Source organism: Typopeltis vanoorti, chromosome 11 (genome assembly GCF_054136105.1).
Source record: "Typopeltis vanoorti isolate ZY-2024b chromosome 11, IOZ_Tvanoo_1.0, whole genome shotgun sequence".
NCBI lineage: Eukaryota > Metazoa > Arthropoda > Arachnida > Uropygi > Thelyphonidae > Typopeltis > Typopeltis vanoorti.
In genome coordinates, this window is record NC_143559.1 from 108,428,659 (window position 1) to 108,450,596 (window position 21,938).

Consider the following 21,938-nt stretch of genomic DNA (forward strand, 5'->3'; position numbering starts at 1 on the left):
TTTTTATTCCATTTCCATTCCATTATGTGTTTTGTCCTTTTATCCTTCTCCTTTTACATTTTTTTTCCTTTGATCTCTTTTATCCTTCCTTCCATTAAATATAAATTGACAAAAATCCTGAGAAATTTTGTTTTGTGGAACATGGAGTTTCTTTTAGCCAAAGAATTATTTGGAACAAAACAAAAATTCTTCATATCAGCTCTTAAATTTCAGCAACTTTTCAAATAATGCTGTGAAGCCCTTTATAATTTGAACTATGAATTTGAATTATGAACTATAAATTCATAATCTAACAGATAAGCTTAGGTGTTGATGATTATTCATGACTTATTTTTCATAGTATTAACAACACCACAAACACTTTTATCAACAAAGATGTTTTATTAACCCTTATATTTTGCTGATTTTCAACTCAGCATCATCAGAGCACAACACATGTAAACGCGACAGTGAGTGAGTGAAACAATATAATTACAAAAGATCTAAAGTCCTATTTTTTGGCGCCCTCTAACGAAAAAAAAAAAAAAAGAAAGAAAAAAAAAGCAGTTATCCAGGAGTTTTTCTTAGGATAGCTGTCTCCCAAATTTTTGGCAAATTAATGCAACCATATTTGTTAAGGTTTCGAGAATTCTTCAAAGCCATTGCTGACTCAAAAAATAATCTTTCAGATCTATAATGACTCCTAAATAGCACATTCGTTTTCCTTCATCTAATCCTGTGTGAAGGAGTGGCCAAAGCATGGTCTGCCAGTCCCGACTTGCTATAGTAATAGTAGCGAATGTATCTTTCATGTTCTTCCAGGCGGATGTTCACTGATCTTCCTGTTTGCCCATAATAGGCCAAGTCACAGTCACATGGAACTTCATACACTCCTGGGTGTGCTAAAGGGTGAAGTTTATCCTTAGGCGAGCGGATCAGATTTGCCAGCTTGACATGAGGTTTGAAGGTGGTGCGAAGGCCATGTTTCAACAATACTTTGGCTATCTTTTCCGATGTACCTCTGATATAGGGAATAGAAATGGTCATGTTGTATTCTTGTGTATTAGGGGAGGGCAGAGTAATGGGCCTATGTAGTATTTTATCTATTTTGTAGGGATTGTAGCCATTGGCTAAGAACGTATGGCGCAGGTACTGGAGTTCAGTGGTCAGAGCTGTATCATTAGAACAAATGGCTCTGGCTCTGTGTGTAAGTGTTTTTAAAATGCCGTACTGTTGGGCTGGATGATGATGTGATTGTTTATGTAGGTATCTTCCTGTGTGTATAGGCTTTCAAAACACTGGTTAAAAATCTAATCTTAAAAGATTCAGACATAATGGTTAGTTTCGATGTCACCTCCTTATTTACCAATGTACCACTTATAGACACTCTTGATTTAATCAAGTCTAATTATCTCCCAGATATTTTTGAATTATTTCAATTTACCATGAATGCAGGTTACTTTACATGGGGGGGAAAATTCTACAAACAGATTAATGGTACTGCTATGGGTTCCCCCCTCTCTCCCCCATTAGCAAATTTTTACATGGAACACTTTGAAAACAAAGTACTTACCACAGCTACATTCAAGCCACAAGTGAGGTTACGCTATGTAGATGATGTGTTTGCCATCTGGCCCCATAGACAAGACACTTTGGATGCTTTTGTCACCTACCTAAACAGTCAACACCCCAAAATTCACTTCACAGTAGAAAAAGAATCAAATAACTGTTTACCATTTCTTGACACATTAGTCACCCACCTTTCAGATGGATCACTATCGTTTTCTATTTACAGAAAGCCTACACACAGAGGAAGATACCTACATAAACAATCACATCATCATCCAGCCCAACAGTATGGCATTTTAAAAACACTTACACACAGAGCCAGAGCAATTTGTTCTAACGATACAGCTCTGACCACTGAACTCCAGTACCTGCGCCATACGTTCTTAGCCAATGGCTACAATCCCTACAAAATAGATAAAATACTATATAGGCCCATTACTCTGCCCTCCCCTAATATACAAGAATACAACATGACCATTTCTATTCCCTATATCAGAGGTACATCGGAAAAGATAGCCAAAGTATTGTTGAAACATGGCCTTCGCACCACCTTCAAACCTCATGTCAAGCTGGCAACTCTGATCCGCTCACCTAAGGATAAACTTCACCCTTTAGCAAACCCAGGAGTGTATGAAGTTCCATGTTACTGTGACTTGGCCTATTATGGGCAAACAGGAAGATCAGTGAACATCCGCATGGAAGAACATGAAAGATACATTCGCTACTATTACTATGGCAAGTTGGCACTGGCAGATCACGATTTGGACATTCTTTCACACAGGATTAGATGGAGGAAAACGAATGTGCTATTTAGGAGTCATTATAGATCTGAAAGATTATTTTTTGAGTCAGCAATGGCTTTGAAGAATTCTCCCAACCTTAACAAATATGGTTGCATTAATTTGCTAAAAATTTGGGAGACAGTTATCTTAAGAAAAACTCCTGGATAACTGCTTTTTTTTTTCTTTTTTTTTTTTTTCGTTAGAGGGCGCCAAAAAATAGGACTTTAGATCTTTTGTAATTATATTGTTTCACTCACTCACTGTTGCGTTTACATGTGTGTTGTGCTCTGATGATGCTGAGTTGAAAATCAGCGAAATATAAGCGTTAATAAAACATCTTTGTTGATAAAAGTGTTTGTGGTGTTGTTAATACCGTGAAAAATAAGTCATGTATAAATTCATAATTTGAACTATGGCTTAACTTTTGAAAAAAAAAAAATGCAGATTATTAGTAGCAGTTCAAAGTCACCAAATTGCTGACTTTGAACTGCTATCTGAAGGTCTAGTTACAAAGTCTTGGTTGTGACAAGCAATTTAGCTACCATGTAAGGAGATGAGATTATTATAGGGATTATTACAGGAATTATTAAAAAAAAAGTTAAAAATATTCACTAATGTAAAAGTGTTTTATTCTTACATTATAGGAGATAAAATCTACTATAAGATAATTTTTTTTAGCAACTTGAATTTTCAGGTTAGGATGTATCTCTAGTCATACATCAGTGCATGTAAAGCATATAATAATAATCTGAGGAGCATACTGGGTTCATAGCAATGGCATCGGTTGCTGGATGGGAATGATATCGGCAGTGCATAGGAAGCATTTAAAAAATACTTAAATGATACAATATTGGAATGTGTCCAGAGAGTTTGAAGAATAAATAGGGTAGGAGTCAAATGGATGTGTAATCTTATCAAGCAAGAGATTTATAAGAAGAGAATGATGTGAAAGGAATACCATGCATGTAAGGATGATGTCTGTTATGAAAATTATTGTTATTATTATTATTTTTTATTATTATTATTATTACGGTATCTCCATGGAGTCAGTAGACTCATCGTGGGAGACCCCAACTAGCAAAACAATATCTGTCATATCTCTTCTTGAATTCATTTACAGATGAAGAGCTCACAACAAAGTCAGGCAATGAATTCCACTCATTCACCACCCTCCAGGTATCATTTCCTCTGTGACATATCACTATATCACAGAGGAAATGTATCACACTGCAACATTTCTCCTGCATCAATCCTATAAAAACCTTTCAGTTTTTTTATGTTTCTATCATATCCCCTTTATGTTTCTATTTTCTATCTTTATGTTTCTATCATTTAAATGTTTCTATGATATCCCCTCTTCTCTGCTTATCATCCAACCTCTGCAATCCACAGGCTCTCAATCTATCAATGTAGGGAGCATTTTTTACATCACTTACCAACTTAGTCACTCTTCTCTGAACCATCTCCACAGCCACCTCATCTCCAAGGAATCCAGGTGACCAGACCTGAGCACAGTAATCCAAATGTGGAAGTATCAATGCTTTATAAAGGGAAATAATAACCTCTTTATCTCTGGATGTCAGTGTGTTCCTCAACAACCAAGTAATCCTATGTGCAATCTTGAACACCTTAGCAATGTGTCCTCTGAACTTCATCTCCCTATCTACCAACACCCGTCCCTAGCCTCATCAATCTCTTGGAGTACTGTTCCATCAATGTAGTACACAGCTGGTAATCTTTTAATCCCAAAATGCATGACTTTACACTTTTCCACATTGAACTGACATCCATTACCTTTTGTCCATTCTACCACCTTATTTAAATCATCCTGCAAACTTTCAACATCAGCTTGATTTTTTATTGTGCTACCCAGCTTTGCATCATCAGCAAACAACTGAATATCTCCCTGTAAGCCATTTCCTATATCATTTATATACAAATTAAAAAACAATGGCCCAAGCACAGAGCCCTGAGGCACACCACTGATCACCTGCTTCATCCTGGACTCGGCTCCTCCATACACCACCCTCTGGTATCTCTCCCTGAGCCATTCTCCTATCCATATCACCAATTTAGTATCCATTCCCATCTGCTTCAATTTGCATAACAGTGTTCCTCCTGTCAAAAGCCTTAGCAAAATCCAGAAGTACCACTGTGTAGCAAGTTCCTTTGTCCAACTCAGATGTCATTCTATTATGAATAGTTAATAGATTGCTAAGGCAGAATCTACCGTTAACAAAATCATGTTGGCCTCTATAGAGTATCATATCCTGATCCACTCATTCTTGAATTTTGTCTTTAACCAACTTTTCCATACTTTTACCACTACTCCTGAAATAGTGATTGGTCTGTAATTAACTACCGCAGTTTTAGAGCCACCCTTATGCAAAGGAACCACTTTGCCTAACTTCCACTCCCTAGGGACCATACCAGAGTCCAAACTTAAATTAAATATCCAAGTAAGAGGGGTTGACAATTCATTTGCACATTCACGCAACACCCGAGCTGATATTCCATATAAGCCTACAGCAGTGTTTGCATTTAAATTTTGCAATATATTAAGTATCTCTGATTTCTTAGCTTCAATTCTCCCATTAGTTATTGCTATAGGTACAGAGATATCCTCACTTGGGTGATAGACTTTTGAAAAGTGATCACTCACTAACTCAACTATTACATCTGATTTTGTCACCTCAATACCATCAGCACCCACTAAAGTTATCCTTCTGAAGTCATTCTTCCGTTTACTTGCCACATAGCAGAAGAACTCTTTGGGATTACCCTTGATTCTCTTTGGCTAAGGTCTTCTCATAATCTGATTTAGCTTTCCTTACTATGCTGGTAACCTTCCTAGCTTGAGCCTTGTACTGCTCATGGGTGTACTGATCGCCTTTCCCCTTGTAAATTCTCCATAACATTTTCTTTTTTTGCAGGTCAAGCTTGATACTACTGCTCATCCATCTAATGCCTGCCTTGTTTGATTTCCTGACCATGGGGACACAATCTGATATTGCTTTCCTCAGATACCCGTTGATTTTATCCCATGCACTGCTAACATCTTTTGCCTGCAATATATTCTGCCATGGGATGGCTGCAAGCTCACTCCAAAGCTTGTTATAATTGCTTAACTTGTAGTTCCGTAAATACTCCTTCTTAACAGAAAAATCCACAGATTTTGCAACCTCCCAAGTCAATACCACATGATCGCTTTCACCAATTGGAGGTAACGAGGACATCTTACTTATTCGTATATCCTCTGAACCAATAACCAGGTCCAACACTCTCACACCACGTGTCCCTTTAGTTATGTGCTGTTTCAAGTAATTATTTTGTAGAAGATGTATGAACTCCATTTCTTTTTTGTTACGTGATATTTCCTCCTTCCAATTTGTATCACCATAATTAAAATCCCCCATAATAATCACTAAAAACTTGCACTCATTGCACTAATTTGTTGATGCATGAATTCAATATCTCCCCCTGTACTCCCTGGCCTATAGTAGCATCCAACTGTATATTTGGTTGCATTTGTCATTATTTCACACCAGACCACCTCAAATGAACTCTCATTCACATGTCTATCATCTTGATATACTACTTTCTTTGGCTGCAACACATCAGCTATCATCAACAGTACTCCTCCCCCAGTTCTATCTTCTCTATCCTCCCTGAAAATACTGTACTCATCACATTCAATTCCAGTGACCATATCTTCTGCTGACAGCCAAGTTTCACTGATGCCTACAACTTTTGGTGAGATTGCACTGACTAATGCCAAAAATTCTTCTCTCTTATTTCGAATGCTTCTTGCATTAGTATACAAAAATTACAGAGTCCCTCTAGATCTTGTACTGGCTTTAGAACTGATATATAAGTCACTGATTTCAGTAGTCCCATGCCGATTTTTATCCCCTCTCTTCTGCAATTTATTCTGCGAATAAGAATCAATAAATATACAATCAGTGCTAAAGTTTCTCTCTCTTACACTCAACCTTTTCAATATTAGTTTCCCTGCCCAATTACTTCAACTTGTTCAGAAAACAGTAACTTCTTCAATTGGTTATGTCCTTCCATGTTCAGATGCAGCCCATCTCTAGCATACAACTGTCTTCTTTCCTTCAAACACACTCCAAACATCAACAAATTCCAGACCTCTTTTTTTGCACATTCTTGCAATCATATCATTCATTATCATCGCTTGTCTACTTAACTCGTAATTGTCAAAATGAGGCAGTACACACACACACACTATCCTCTCATTGACACTTTTCCTCTTCACAATTGTAAGCAGAAGGCCAGAAGAGTCACAACTGTTGTATGGAAATCTAAGTCTGAGTATGAAAAGAAACTAGCTCTGCAAGCTAAAGACAACCCCAAAGAAATCTATTGTTATGCTGTAAGTAAAAGAGAGAATGAATATGAAAGAATAACTCTACTGAATGCTTAAATGATACAATATCGAAATGTGTCCAGAGAGTTTAAAGAATAAATAGGGTAGGAGTCAAATGGATGTGTAATCTTATCAAGCAAGAGATTTATAAGAAAAGGATGATGTGGAAGGAATACCATGTGTATAAGGATGATGTCTGTTATGAAAATTGTTAGCAGAAGGCTAGAAGAGTCACAACTGTTGTATGGAAATCTAAGTCTGAGTATGAAAAGAAACTAGCTCTGCAAGCTAAAGACAACCCCAAAGAACTCTATTGTTATGTTGTAAGTAAAAGAGAGAATGAATATGAAAGAATAACTCTACTGAATGCAGATGGCGTGAGGGTAACAGATGCAGAAGAGGTTGTTCAATTAATGAGCATCCATTTTGCTAAAAGCAGGTATCAACCTGGTGTATACAACACAGCTTGCTGCTAACTGTTCACTGGATGAAGAAATGTAAGTGTATGAGGAGGAGCTACTAGAGCTGTTGCACAAACTGAATAATTCAGAAATAGGGACTGATGGGATATCAGCATGGATGCTAAAAGAGCGTTCAGCTGAAATGGCTATTTCTTTGACTAGGCTATATAATTTGAGTCTCAGAACAGGAAAGATTCCACAAGAGTGAAAAGAATATATGGTAATCCTATTGCACAAGGGTGGTGCAAAGACTGATGTATCTAACTGTCGACCAGTCAGTATCTCAGGAGTGGTGGTGGTGGTGAAGATTTTGGAAAAGTTGATTAGGGCTTGCATTCAGAAATGGATTGACAGAGAATCTCTACTTTGCAATGAATAGCATGGGTTTACTAAGGAAAGGTCATGTCTTAGCAATTGTTGTTTAAGAGATATTTGTGCCATGAGAGATTTCTCAAATAACATGAAAATACATAAGGGATAAGATTTATTCTCAGAAAGGACAATCTAACAGCTTGTTAATTCCTATAATCCTAACTAAAATAAGAAAGAAACAGTACGTTGAGTTCTGATTCCTTACATTTTTGGCATCCCAGAGCCCATTTCCAGAATTCTTAAGAAATACAATTTAGTGACTACTTTTCTTCCTATTAACAAATTATCAGTATGGTTTCCATTTTCTAAAGATAAATGGTCTACTCTGGCTATCCCTGGTGTCTATCAAGTTCCTTGTGACTGTCATCATTCTTACTTTGGACAAACTGGATGCTCTGTGGCAAAGAGAATACGAGAACACCAGTCTTACATTATCAACAATAAGTCTGAAAAATCTGGCTTGGCACAGCACAGAATAGATACAGACCACAACATCCTATAGTCTGAAACACGCTTACTTCATTGATGTCAGTATAAATTTGAATGTTTGTTCAAAGAAAGTGCAGAGGCTTTACTTCACCATCCGAACATTGGAATAACTTCCTCTGTCTAGCTAAGATATGGGAAAGTTTTATTCTAATCATACATCAATAACTTTTTTTTATAGAGCTAATGAATTATCAATATTGCAATATTTCCTCAGTTATACCATTGTATTGTTTTATTGTATATCATACAGCTCTTACTTTTTCAAATCATCTATTGTCGTCACTGAAGATGGCCTGTAATATTCAAGCTGACATATATGATCTTAAATAAATAGTATTACTTATCCCATGTTTTAGCAACTTACTCACATTATTATACTCACATTAATAATGTTACTGTTGAGCTAGACAAGTGGAATGGATACACCATGATACTTTTGGATTTTGCTAAGGCTTTTGATAGAAATTTTGATACAGCATGCAAGACTGTTGCATAAATATGAGAATATGAGATTGGATTATAAAATATTAGTGTGGATAAGAGGATGGGATGGCTGACTGACAGATATCAGAAAGTGGTATATGGGGGATGAGTCTGCAAAATTTATGGTAACCATTAGTGGACCAAGGACTCATCCTTGTGGCATACCACAAAGATCAGTCCTTGGTCCACTGTTATTCAATCTGTACATTAATGACATTGGGAAGGATTTGACAGCTATTTGCTGATGATACAAAGGTAGGTAGGGTAATCAGGAATGTGGCTGATATGCAGAATTATTTGAATTCGCTGGAATTCTGGGCACAGAAAAATGGATATCAGTTCAATGTTAGTAAATGTAAAATCTTGCACTTTGGTGCGATTAGATGTCCAATGTTATATTATATTGGTGGGATTCTGCTGGAAGAAACTGATCAGGCTAGGGACCTTGGAGTTTTAGTAGATAGGAAGTTGAAGTGTTCAAGGGTCATATAGCTAAGATTGCAAATACAACTCAGAGGATAATTGCACTGCTTAAATGAACTTTAATATGCAAAGATAAGGATATTTTTTTGCCTTTTTACAAGGCAAAAAGTCTTGATAAGACCTCACTTGGACTATTGTGCACAGGTCTGGTTTCCTGGTTCCATTGTGATTCTGATACAGTGGAGAGCAGTGGTGCACTCAGAGGGGGGGACAAGGGGCCCTGGCACCCCCCAAAGAAAAAAATTAAAAAAAACACTAGAAAATTTTCTAAAAATCTTTTCCTAATTAAAAGTCATTTTTTAAAAAAATTTATGTTGTGTCATGTTTTCTTTTTCTATACTACTACTTATGAATTAGTGATCATTGCAGATGATCAGTCATAGGTCGTATGTGATGCGTAGCGTGTATTCTCAGATCGTCTATTCAACCCCCCCCCCCCCCACCCAAGATTAAATCCTGGGTGTACTACTGGTGGAGAGAATGCAAAGGAGAATGTTAAAAATGATATCAGAATTGTGGAATGCTGATTATGAAGAGATAGATTGAAAATTGAAAATTTTTGTAGACTGCAGACACTAGCAAACAGGAGAAAGAGGGGGTGATATGATTGGGACTTACAAACTTCTGAAAGGGACATACTGGATTTCAATTGATGGAATTTTTCATTTTATGGAATGGTAGGGAAAAGACGAGAGTGCATCCTTGAAAGCTGAGAATGAATGCCACCAAGAAGGGGGTGAGAGCTAGGTTTTTTCCTCATAGAGTACTGCCTGATCAGAATGAATTGCCATTGGATGTTGTGTGTGCAAGTAGCATGAATGAATTCAAGAACCCATGTGGCCTTCTTTGATAAGTCTCTGACATCCTGGAGGTCTTAATAATAATAATAATATAATCATATTGATGATAATGGTTATGTTAACCATATATTAATATACTTTATATGCACAAAAACTTTCATGGATTTTTCCATACAGATATTTGTAATATATCAAGTTTTCTCAAAAGTATACATGTCAATTATTTACATAGGTCGAGGAGCAGCAGATTGTTCCAGTGATAGCCAGTGTCCACAAAATACTGTGTGTGACACAAGGGGAGGAACTTGTGTTGGTATGTACTGTATAACACTAAGTATCCCTTTTTATAATTAATACATGAAGAGAGATTTTCGGTTTAAATTTGCAGGCTTCTGAAATTCATTATGTTCTAATTTCTTTAGTTTATAGACAAAATATTGAATTAATTTGCTCTTAGTTATTAATAATGAATGCCAGTTTAAGTGAATTTTTTGTATGGTGCTTTGTTAGTTAATAGAATATTCTGAAGTATATACACATTTTTTTCCCCCACAGATCCATGTGCAACAGCGTTTTGTGGTCAAAATGCTGACTGCTATTCTGAAAACCATAAAGCTATTTGTAAATGTCGACCTGGTTATGCTGGAAATCCTAATAGTTATGAAAAAGGATGTGTGTCACGTAAGTAGATTTCTAAAAATTACATTAGAAATTATCATTGTGATTCTGATCAGTAGAACTATGATCTGCTAGTTTGTCATTTTTATATAAATTTATTCAGTAATCATGCATGCTCATATATATATATATATATATATATATATATATATATATATATATATATATATATATATGTGTGTGTGTGTTAAAGTATAGATTTAATGACAAGATAGCAGAAGGTATTGTTTGAGTCAACTAAGAATAGATGAATAAGAAGTTATGAGTAGGAAAAAAGATTTTATTCCTCAAATGTTCTTAATGTGAATCAGATCCTGCATCATTGTTTTGTAGTAGATTGGTTAATGAAGAAACTTGTAAATAAAATGTCATGTCATAGAATGAACTATTGGAGATTGAAAAGAGGTGGTGGAAGAAACAGGAAAAGAGAGAGAGAGAGAGAGAGAGAGAGAGAATAACAAGAACAATAATGCAACAACAAGAACAAAAATAACAAGAACACTGAATTAGAAACCTTTATTTAATATCGTGTTGGACCTCCTTTAGCACAAATTACAGCACATTGCAGTTAAGCCTAGATTCTACAAGGTATTGGATTGCATCTATGTTACAACATACCAGATATTTACCAGATAGACCTTTAACTGGCTCAGATTTCAAGGAACAGGACTTTTTACCCAGATCTGTTTTACTAACATGTCCCATAGGGTGGTTTCGAATTCTGGGCTTTGTGGTTACCAGGGAATATGGTGGCAGTCATCCCCTGCTTGATGAACCACTGCTCAACATTTCTTACATGATGGACAGTAGCATTATTGTCCATGAAACAACCATCACCTACTTGATAAAAAGTCAACATTGTAGGATGGACTTTATTGGTAACAATATTCAAATATTCCTTAGAGACATCCAACCCTCCAGCAATATCAGGGGGACCCTTTCCATACCAACAGAACATGCTCCCACCCACAAAAGTTATTTGCAAACCTATAGTACATTTTTACACCATGGCCAGGCTAAGGATTTTTTTTAATATTTTTATAAATTTTCCGTTTTTTTGTATTTTTTAATTTATTTTTTACATAGTCCAGAAACCCTGCTGTAGAGACAAACATAGAACTTTTAGCCACTTCAGGCCTCCAATAAGTAGAGCAGTGGTCTCACACCAGGTGTTGCAATTCATCTTCTACCTAAAAGGCAAGCTGCATTCATTGCTTCATGGGGCTCCCACCAAACTCTGTCTACTGTCAATACAGAACAGGGTGTGCCTTGACTTGTTGGACCACATAACATTTTTCTAGTCTTCCAGTGTCCAGTCATGGTATTCCTGACACCACGAACTTTCCAGTTCTTAACAGAAATCAATGGTTCTGTATAGGCATGCAACTGTTAATACCGATCCTCTTCAATTCCCTGCACATAGTTCAGTGAGATATGAGTTGGGAACAGCCTTCATTAAATGCTTTGGTCATTTGCTACACAGGAAGTTCTGTTTGTCCATACAAGCCTTCTCAATTGACAGTGATCTCATTCCTGACAGACTATCTTAGGATCACAGTTATGCCTCTTAACAGTCCACGCGACAACGCGTGATCGACCGGAGACGAGAACGCGCATCACGCGATATCACGTGATTGGCAATGAACATGTTGAACAAGCAATATGGGTTATATTTTTCACTGATTAAACACCCAGGATATCTCACCTTTTGAGAAACCAGTTAGCTCTGCTGTTTTTAAAATCATGGCTTCAGTTAGACAGGCATCCATAATAAGCCCTTTATCAAACTCTGAATGATCCTTTGTTTTTAGCATTGTGATCAATACTGTTGATTATTATTGACCATCAGTATTCTTAAATAGTTGCTTAAAACACATAGTGATGCATTTGACCAAGCATTTTGCTTATGCACTGCTGGGTCAAATACATGACATTTATTTACATCTGCATAAAGGTTTCTAATTCAGTAGCTGGTATGTGTGGTTTTTGCCAAAGGCTAGCTGTAGGACATAGCCAGCCAGGTCAAGGCTAGCTTGGGTGGTGGTGGTGGTGCGCATAAAATTCCCTAAAAATTCTTGATACTATTGAGAGGAGAGCAATTTGGTTCATAGATGATTCCTCCCTTACACACTTACTTCAACGTCTATTTCACAGAGGTTATTTTACATTTCAAGATGAAGAGGAGAAGCATGTTCAGTGTGTTTACAGCTGTACTGAACATGCTTCTCCTCTTCATCTTTTATTTCATCTACCTCTGTCTTCTGGAACAGCCTTCTTTATGAACTGTTCCCGGGCGATCTCTAACAACCTCCAACTCTTTAAGAAAATTGTCTATAAACTTCTTTTCCAATCCTCATCTCTGTATCCCACACATAAAATGCTGATATGCATATAGGTTCTTCTCTCATATATGAGATCAGTATTAAAAAAGAAAAAAAAAAGGATATGAAGAATCAGGCAACTATCCGCTGCTCCATGTTACACCACAGCAAAAAATTGTTAAGTTTAAAGATTATACTTAATTTGAAGGAAATATATAAATATTGATTTGCACTGGGTTCTACTTTCTTTCTTTCTAGAATTTTTATTAAATAGAATTATAATTTATCTGCAGTTCTAGTTTCATCTGTGTTCTGGCATGGAATAGAACTTTATGAACTAGAACACCTGATTCATAAAGTTAATGGAATGAATATAGCATAAAGAGAAATAATAAAACAGCAGATTTAATCATTTCATATTTCATCTCTGTCACAGAGGCATCTTTAGGAATATAATATTAATATTGTAATAACACATACAAAACCATAAGCTGAAGAAATCAAACTATTTAAGGCCTAAAGTCCTATGAGGGGGGGAGGAGACATAAGGATTAAAGTTTCCCAAATCTTTGGAAGTTTAACACAACCATATTATTATTATTATTATTAAGGGTCAAAGCTGTATAACTGAGAGGAGACCTCCACATAGCCTTTAAAGGAATGCGGAGAACTGACCAGGGCTTCTGACCTAATATCCAATCCTCACCTTCTCGTGGTGCACCCTGTTGGGTATCTACTTGGATACTGAACGAACAAGGATGGGCTGGCAATTTGGGATTTAGCCGACCAGATTGTATTCTTATTGGTTAAACCAATATAAAAAATGATGGTACAAAATGACAAAATTTCATGCTGGCTGGGGCGTCGCCCAGTTAAACAAGGCCCCCATTGTTTTCGCCAGGGAACCAGGGTGAACAGCGAAAAGTCAGCTCCTGGAACAAATCTGAAAACACACCCCAACTCAACATCACCAGAGTTAAAGATCAGTACTATCAACGTAAGAAGCCTGCATGGCAAAGAAATGGAGCTAGCTGAGGAATTAGATAAGTACCAGATCGACATAATAGGGGTGACTAAAACAAAAAAGACCAAAACTGCTGAGATCTTTCTGAGCAATAAATACAAAATGTTATATTCAGGCAATGACAATCAAGGAAAAGAAGGAGTAGCCGTAGTATTCAACACAAAATACGAGGCTAATCTTCTTGAATGGCAGTCAGTCTCAAGTAGAGTAATGTGGGCAAATATGAGAATGGAGAACTGGACAGTGAGACTTATTTGTGCCTATGGTCCCACAGAAGGTTCTACTAAGGTAGAAGTGGAGAAATTTTTTGAGGCTTTAGAAAAAGCAACTGACACAATGAAAAATGAAAAGTTGGTCCTTGTTGGGGATCTAAATAGCAGAGTAGGAAATGATTGTGAGACATACAAAAATATTTTGGGAAAATTTGGAGAAAAGAGCAAATCTAATAATAATGGCAAATATCTGTTGGATTTCTGCTCAGAACATGGACTGGTTATTACTAACACCATATTCAACATAAAAATGTGCACAAATTCACATGGAGAAAAGAGGCAAGGAATAAGAAAAGTCTCAGTGACTACGTTATTGTTGATAGTGATGTTTTCTCCCTGGTGCAGGACACCAGAGTGTACAGAGGATTTGAAATTGGAAGTGATCACTATTTAGTCTTGAGCAGGATAAAATTGAATTTCATATTGAAAAGAATAACATGTAAGAAAGTTTTAAAGCGAATAAAAGTTGAGCAGCTCTCAGATGTGAACTGTAGACTAAAATACAGAAATATTATTGGAAAGAAAATGAAAGAGTTTGAGAACAGGAATCAAACCTTGGAGATTCAGTGGCAAACTCTGAAGAAAACATTGATTCATTCTGCCAGAGAGGCATGTGGTGAGGTTGTCTGCAAGGATAAAAAAATCAGAACACCCTGGTGGACACAGGAATTTAAAGAGGCAGTGAAGGAAAAGGAAAAGCATATCAAAAATTCCTGTCAAATAAGTCAGCTTGTGCTCTTAGAGAATACAGAGACAAATGCAAGAATGCTAAACACTGTGTAAAACTAGCTAAACAAAAGTAATGGGAAGACTTTGGCAAGAATATAGAAAATAAATATCAAGAAGGTGGCAAAATATTTTGGAGGTTGTTGAAGAAGCTTAGGAATGGAGGAAAGAGTGCTGTAAAAGGAGTTAGAGATGATAAAGGTGACGTGAAAACGGGAGAAAAAGATATCCTTGAAGTATGGAGTAATTACGTTGAAAAACTGCTAAATGAAACAAGCAGTGATGACAGCACAGTGGTAAAAAACACTGACCACGCATGCAATCAGGAATACATATCCATACTTGAAGTAGAAAAAGCCATCAAAGGCTTGAAATGTGGAAAGGCAGCAGGAGTAGATGATATTCGACCAGAAATACTGAAGTATGGTGGTATAAGAGTCTTACAGTGGCTGCACTGCATAGTTCAGAAAGCCTGGACAGAGGGACAAATTCCGAATGATTGGAGTAGAGCTCTCATAGTACCCATATATAAAAAGGGAAATAAAAACTGAATGTGAGAATTACAGAGGTATTTCCCTACTGAATGTTCCTGGCAAGATCTATGCAAGTATACTTGAGAAACGGTTGAGAAGAATTGTGGAAGAAAAGCTTGGTGAAGAACAAGCTGGATTCAGGCCAAATAGAGGCTGTCAAGATCAGATCTTCACTTTACGACAAATAGTCGAGAAAGCATGGGAATATAACAAAGATCTGTATTTAAGTTTTGTAGATTTGGAAAAGGCATATGACAAGGTGCCAAGAGAGAAGCTATTCAATACGCTGCAGTTATATGGTGTCAATGGGGCATTATATCAAGCAATACTTAGTCTTTATTTGAGTTGTAAGTCAGCAGTTAGAATTGAAGGAAGTACAGGAAGATGGTTTAATGTTAAATCTGGTGTGAGACAAGGATGTACATTATCCCCTCTGTTATTCATTATCTATATGGATCACATTATGAAGGAAAGTGGTATTAAACATGATATCAAAATTGGAGATGTTAATGTCAGCTCTTTGCTTTATGCGGATGATGTTATACTTCTAAATAAATCCGCTACAAGTCTGCAAGATTCTCTGACTAAATTGAATAGCTGTTGTAATAGATATGGTATGAAGGTCAGCAATAAAAAGACAAAGACAATGAAAATAGGCAGAATCATTGAAAATGTCAACTGTGTTGTGAATTGAGAACCTGTGGAACAAGTAAAACATTTCAGCTATTTAGGCACGATTTTTACTGAAGATGGTAAATTAAATATAGAAATAGACGACAGAATCAGCAAAGCTGGTATGGTGGGAAGTCAATTGAATAAATTCATATGGAATGAGAGAGAAATTAGTCGCAACACTAAATTAGCTGTATACAAGACAGTGTTCAAACCAGTTTTAACTTATAGATCTGAGAGCTGGGTCAGAAGTAAAACACTTGACCAAAGACTAGAGACCACATATATGAGAGTCCTGAGAAACATTATAGGCTTGAATAGATGGCAATATCATATTAAAAACGAGGATATTAGGAAAGAACTTGACATTGTCAGCATCCAGGAATGTGTTAGCAGAGCTAATCTCAGGTGGTATGGTCACTTAAACAGAATGGGCGAGGAAAGATTAGCAAAACAAGTGTTCTCTGCCAGGTTGGCAGCAAAACGACCCAGAGGAAGACCAAGATATAGGTGGATTGATGCAGTACAAAGTGCCTTAGATGATAGAAATATAACGTCTGATAATGTTGGAGTCTTGACAAGTAACAGACTGATTTGGAGGAAAATTGTAGATAGGAAATTAATAATGATGTAATTTTTTTCATGTAGTACTATCATATCCTGTACATCCCTTGAGGGTACATGGCAGGAATTTGATGATGATGATGAAGATGATGATTACACCTTTCATGGAGTCAGCAGACTCATTGTGGGAGGTCCATTCAACTGACAACATATTTATCATATAGAATCTTAAAATCTTTAATGCTCCTTGCACTAACAACACATTTTGGTAATGCGTTCCATTCACTGACAATTCGCCATGTAAAAAATCTACTCTTCACCACACTTTTGATGACCTCTGGTTCTTCCCCTCTCACCTTCTACTCTTTTTATAATCCCCTCTGAATTAATCTGATAAAATCCTTTCACTAACTTAAATGTCTCTATCATATCATATCATATCTTTCTCCTATTCACTGAACTCTGCAATCCACATTTCTTCAACCTCTCTCCATAGCCAGCATTCCAAAGTTCTGATACAGCCTTAGTCACTTGCCTCTGGACCCTCTCCAATATCTCCACATCACATTGAAAATCAGGTGACTAGATCTGAGCACAATAATCCAAGTGTGGTCTGACCAGTGCTTTATACAGTTTCACAACCACTTCCTTATCCCTTCATGTTCGAGTTCTTCTTATCACATCAGCACTGCAATGTGTGGCCTTTGCAACACTAGCAATATGCCCTATAAACTTCAGTCTACTGTCAACCATCACTCCCAAATCTCTAATCTCATCCACTTCCTGCAGTACTGCATGATCATATAGTACACAGCCTTATATTTCTGCACTCTGAAATGCAATGCCTTGCACTTATTGACATTAAGACTACAACCCCTCTTTTTTGTCCAAGGAAAAAGTCTATTCAAATCTTGCTGAAGGACATTAACATCAGCAGTGCTATCTATAATTCTTCCCAACTTTGCTGATGATGCAAAGTTGGGAAGTCAGTTCACATGATATATCATTTACAAACAAGTTAAACAGCAGGGCCCCAAGAACAGAGCCCTGAGGGACATCACTGGTTACCCTCCTTATCATGTGGTAACCTATCAAACGCTTTTGCAAAGTCTAAGAATATTACTGTATATGATTCTCCCTTATTTAACGCATTTGTCACCTTATCATAAAATGCAAGTAAATTAATTTATGCATATACATATATTTATTTATATATATTTATAGTAAATATATTTATTTAGATTAGGCTGGATTTTTAAATCTGCTGCTGATTCTAAAAGGAGTCTTTCAAGTTTTTAGATGATGTGATGAAGCTTAGTAGTTTTATTCCATCTGATCCTGTGCAAGGTATTCGAGGCATGATCAGCTAGACCTGAATGACCATAGTTGTGGCAGTTATTAATATTTTTTGTGTTCATAAATTTTTTGAACACAAAATGAACATAAATGAATACAAACATTTTTTTGTGCTTATGAAGATGGCTTCCTTTTTCTGCTATCCTAAGGATCCACTTCTTCTTTTTCTGTTTCAGGATTTACGAGATTTGTGTTTACAAGATTCCTTGTTCTTGCAACTTATCATATTATTGATCAAACTGGAAGATCTGTTAACATCTGCCTTGATTTCTTCGCCCCTTTTCAGTGTTGCAGCCAACCTTCACTATAGCAAATGCTATATAACAAACTTACTCTATAAAAACCACCAATAAAAATTTCCAATCAAAGTCCCCAAAAGAAACCTTATTTTAATAAAACAATCTGCTGTAACAAACTGTATTGTCCCTATGAGTTTGCTGTAGTAATTCAGCTGTAAAACTTAACATTTACCATATTTAAAAATGACAGTGTCATACTGTCTTCTAAATATCAGAAGGATAAACATAGCAGGAAGGAAATGAATGAATAATGAAATCAAACAAGAATTGTAGAAAAAAGATAATGTTATGGAAGAAATATAAGGAAAATAATAACAAAAACAGTTGTATGAAGAGTATAAATTTTGAGGATTATCAATTAGGATGAAGAAAGAGAAATCTGAATGTGAGAGAAAAATAGCAAAGAAAAAAAGATTTATAATAATTATAAAAAGTATAAAAAGAGATTTACACTTTATAACTGAAGAAAAAATGAGAGGGGGTTTAAAAAAATATTATAAGGTAATGACTGTACTTAATAAGAAGAATTGTTATTTTAATATTTATGCATTTGCAGTTTCACGTATTACCATATGGAAAATTTTTATTACAGAGCACTTTCATTATATATGACTAAGAAAAAGAATAATTACTGAATGCTTTTGGTGGTTAGAGCTGGTAGTAAGATGACTATTCAGATGAGTAGAATTATATGATGAATATTTTAGCAGACTATATTATGTTGGCAATAATGATTTTATTTCAAGGGAAAATTATTATTATTTATTATTCAAGCCTCCATGGAGTCAAGAGACTCATTGCAAGAGGTCCTTCCTAGGAAACACAAAGTTTATCACACCACTCCTTGAACTTATTGACCTTTCTTGCTCTCACCACTCTATCAGGCAATGCATTCCACGTTTCCACCACCCTCCATGCAAAGAAACCACTCCTCACCTTCTTGCTCACAACTTCCTTTCGTACTTTTCAGGGATGACCCCTTGTCATCGCTCCTTCCCACTGCTCCACCAAGTGAAAGAACTCCCTAGTGTCCACCGTGTAACTGCCTCACAACAGTTTAAAAGTCTCAATCATATCACCTCTATCCACCAAACCCTGCAGTCCACATTCCCTCAGCCAATCCTCATAATTAACATTGTACAGTTCTGAAACCATCTTTTATCTGCCTCTGCAACCTTTCCACAGTTAATTTATCCCACAGTTAATAAATCCTGGGGACCAAATTTGAGAACAATAGTCTAAGTGTGGTCTGATCAGGGTCTTATACAACAGAATGGTAACTCTTCTATCTCTGCAGGTCAGTGTCCTTCTCGGTATTGCAGCAATCCTCTGAGTTATCTTCACCACCTTTGCAATATGCCCCCTGAATTTCAGTTTTCAATTGATCATCATCCCCAGATCTCTTGTCTCTCTTACTTCCACCAGTACAGTTCTTTCAATTGAGTATGCAGCCTCCCATCGATGTATCCCAAACTTCAAGACCTTACATTTTGCTGCATTAAACCAAATTCCCCATTCATTTGCCCATCTGTCTAGTTTATTCAAATCCTCTTGCATGGCCACCACATCTGTACTATTACTAATAACCTTTCCCAGCTTCACATCATCTGCAAACAACTGAATATTCCCTTGTAATCCATTGACAATGCCATTGATATAAAGGTTAAACAATACAGGTCCCAGTACTGAGCCCTGTGGAACCTCACTTGTAACCTTTTGCTTCCTTGATATTACCCCACCATACACAACTCTCTGATACCTATCAGACAGCCAATCCTAAACCCATGTGCTGCAACTTAAATATCAGCTTATCATGTGGCACCCTGTCAAATGCCTTTGCAAAATCCAAAAAAATGGCAGTGTATGCCTTTTCCTCATCAACTGTTCTTGTCACTTTATTATAAAAGGCAATCATATTACTTAAAGAAGAGCGCCCCTTAACAGATCTATGTTGATTCTCACAGATAACATTACCCTCATCTGCCTAACACTGTATATAGTCCCCCACTAATTTCTTCAAGACCTTAACAACTACTGATGACACACAAACTGGCTTATAATTAGACACTTCCAGTCTGCTACCACCCTTATACAATGGCACTATCTTACCTTCCTTCCATTCCTTGGGTACCTTTCCCATAACCAGACTTTCATTGAAATGCCAGGTCAAAGGTGCTGTCAGTTCTTTAGCACATTCTCTCAAAACCCATGGTGAAATACCATCCATTCCCACTGCTTTACTGACATCCAGAGTACTCAGTATTTGGAACACACTCTCCTCTTGCACCTCTAAACTTCGAAAGGTGCTTTACCCCCCCCCTAGTATTAAAACCTTCTTCTCCAGGATGAAATACTCCAATAAAGTCTTCATTGAACAACTCTACTTGTCCTCTGCATCAGTCACTCTATTTTCATTTTTATCCTACAATGTCAATCTTCCACAATCATTTCTCCTCCTACTGGCCACATAGCTAAAATGGGACAGAGAGAGAGAGAGAGAGAAAATAACTGATGGATCAAGGAGAATAAACTGGGAGTGAGAAATATTAAGTATGCCAAATGTTCATATGATAGTAAGAATGAGTGTTTTTTGCAAGAATGTGGTAAGGATTTCTGTTATTTATGAGAACTTAGCAAATGGGAAAATCTCATGTACAAGGATGTGCCAATGTACAAGGATCATACAAAACAGATAGATTAAATTTCAGACTTGTTTGAATTTCTGGAATGATGATTAAGGTATTGATATGACTAAAATGCAGAATTGGACAGATAAAGACATGATTCTCTGGGATCAGAATAGCTTTATTAGCATAAGACATTTTTTAGCAGTTTACCTCTATTATAAATTGATGACTGTACTTGATAAGGAGAATCATATGTTTTATTATTTCAATATTTGCAATTTTATGTATTACCATATGACAAATTAGCATTTAACTGGAAAGTAGTAATAAAAAAGTGTAGACATAACCTTCTCAGCTACTGAGATTTTGTGTCCATAATTGAAACTTCTATTACTGTGCTCAAATTTGATCACCTGATTTCCTATGTGGGAACCCTTGGAGAGGGTTCAGAGATGAGTAATTAAAGCAATATCAGGACTCTGAAATTTTGGTTGAGGAAATGGATAATTAATAATAATATTTTTGGTTTACAGATCAAGTGTTGATCAATTTTATTAACTTAACCAACTAGTTTTGCCACATGTTTAACTGTTGATGTCTTCAGGGCACTTACATATAGGCTGAAACAATCTCACAATTATGTGTAACTATAAAACTGACAAGTATAACTGTAAAAAACTGACTAGAATAATTTCAAATAAAATAGTATCGAACGTGCGTGAAACATGTATTGAGTGTACAAGATTAGCTAGCTGTTGCTAAGGAACTTTCTGTAGTTTATATTAAAGTTCATTTCTTTTGTTTTTAGGGATTTGATTAGGGTTTTCCATATCTCTGGGAGTATTAGGCCTCGATTTCTGTTAAGGTTGACAGTAGAATGGGTGACTGTGGCTGCTTCTTTGAATATTCTTGAATGGTAATCTTTCTCTAAGTAAGGGGAACAACTTTTGTCCCACTTGATGACATGGTTAGTTGTAGAGAAATGAGATGATAGGCCAGAAATGTCCTGTCTGTTGTTTTTTGACATAGCCAATATGCTCTTTTTGCCTGATTTCAAG

The 21,938-nt window shown here is 36.4% G+C and overlaps 1 protein-coding gene across 1 annotated transcript in view; it reads left to right on the plus strand.

Annotated features, from left to right (window-relative positions):
- Positions 1 to 21,938, plus strand: part of LOC150101923 (uncharacterized) — a 1,001,066-nt gene that overhangs the window by 286,615 nt on the left and 692,513 nt on the right. The window contains exons 31-32 of the mRNA XM_090399931.1: positions 10,041 to 10,121; positions 10,364 to 10,489. Coding sequence (XP_090256057.1) covers positions 10,041 to 10,121; positions 10,364 to 10,489 — 207 coding nt within the window. The remainder of the gene's footprint in view (positions 1 to 10,040; positions 10,122 to 10,363; positions 10,490 to 21,938) is intronic.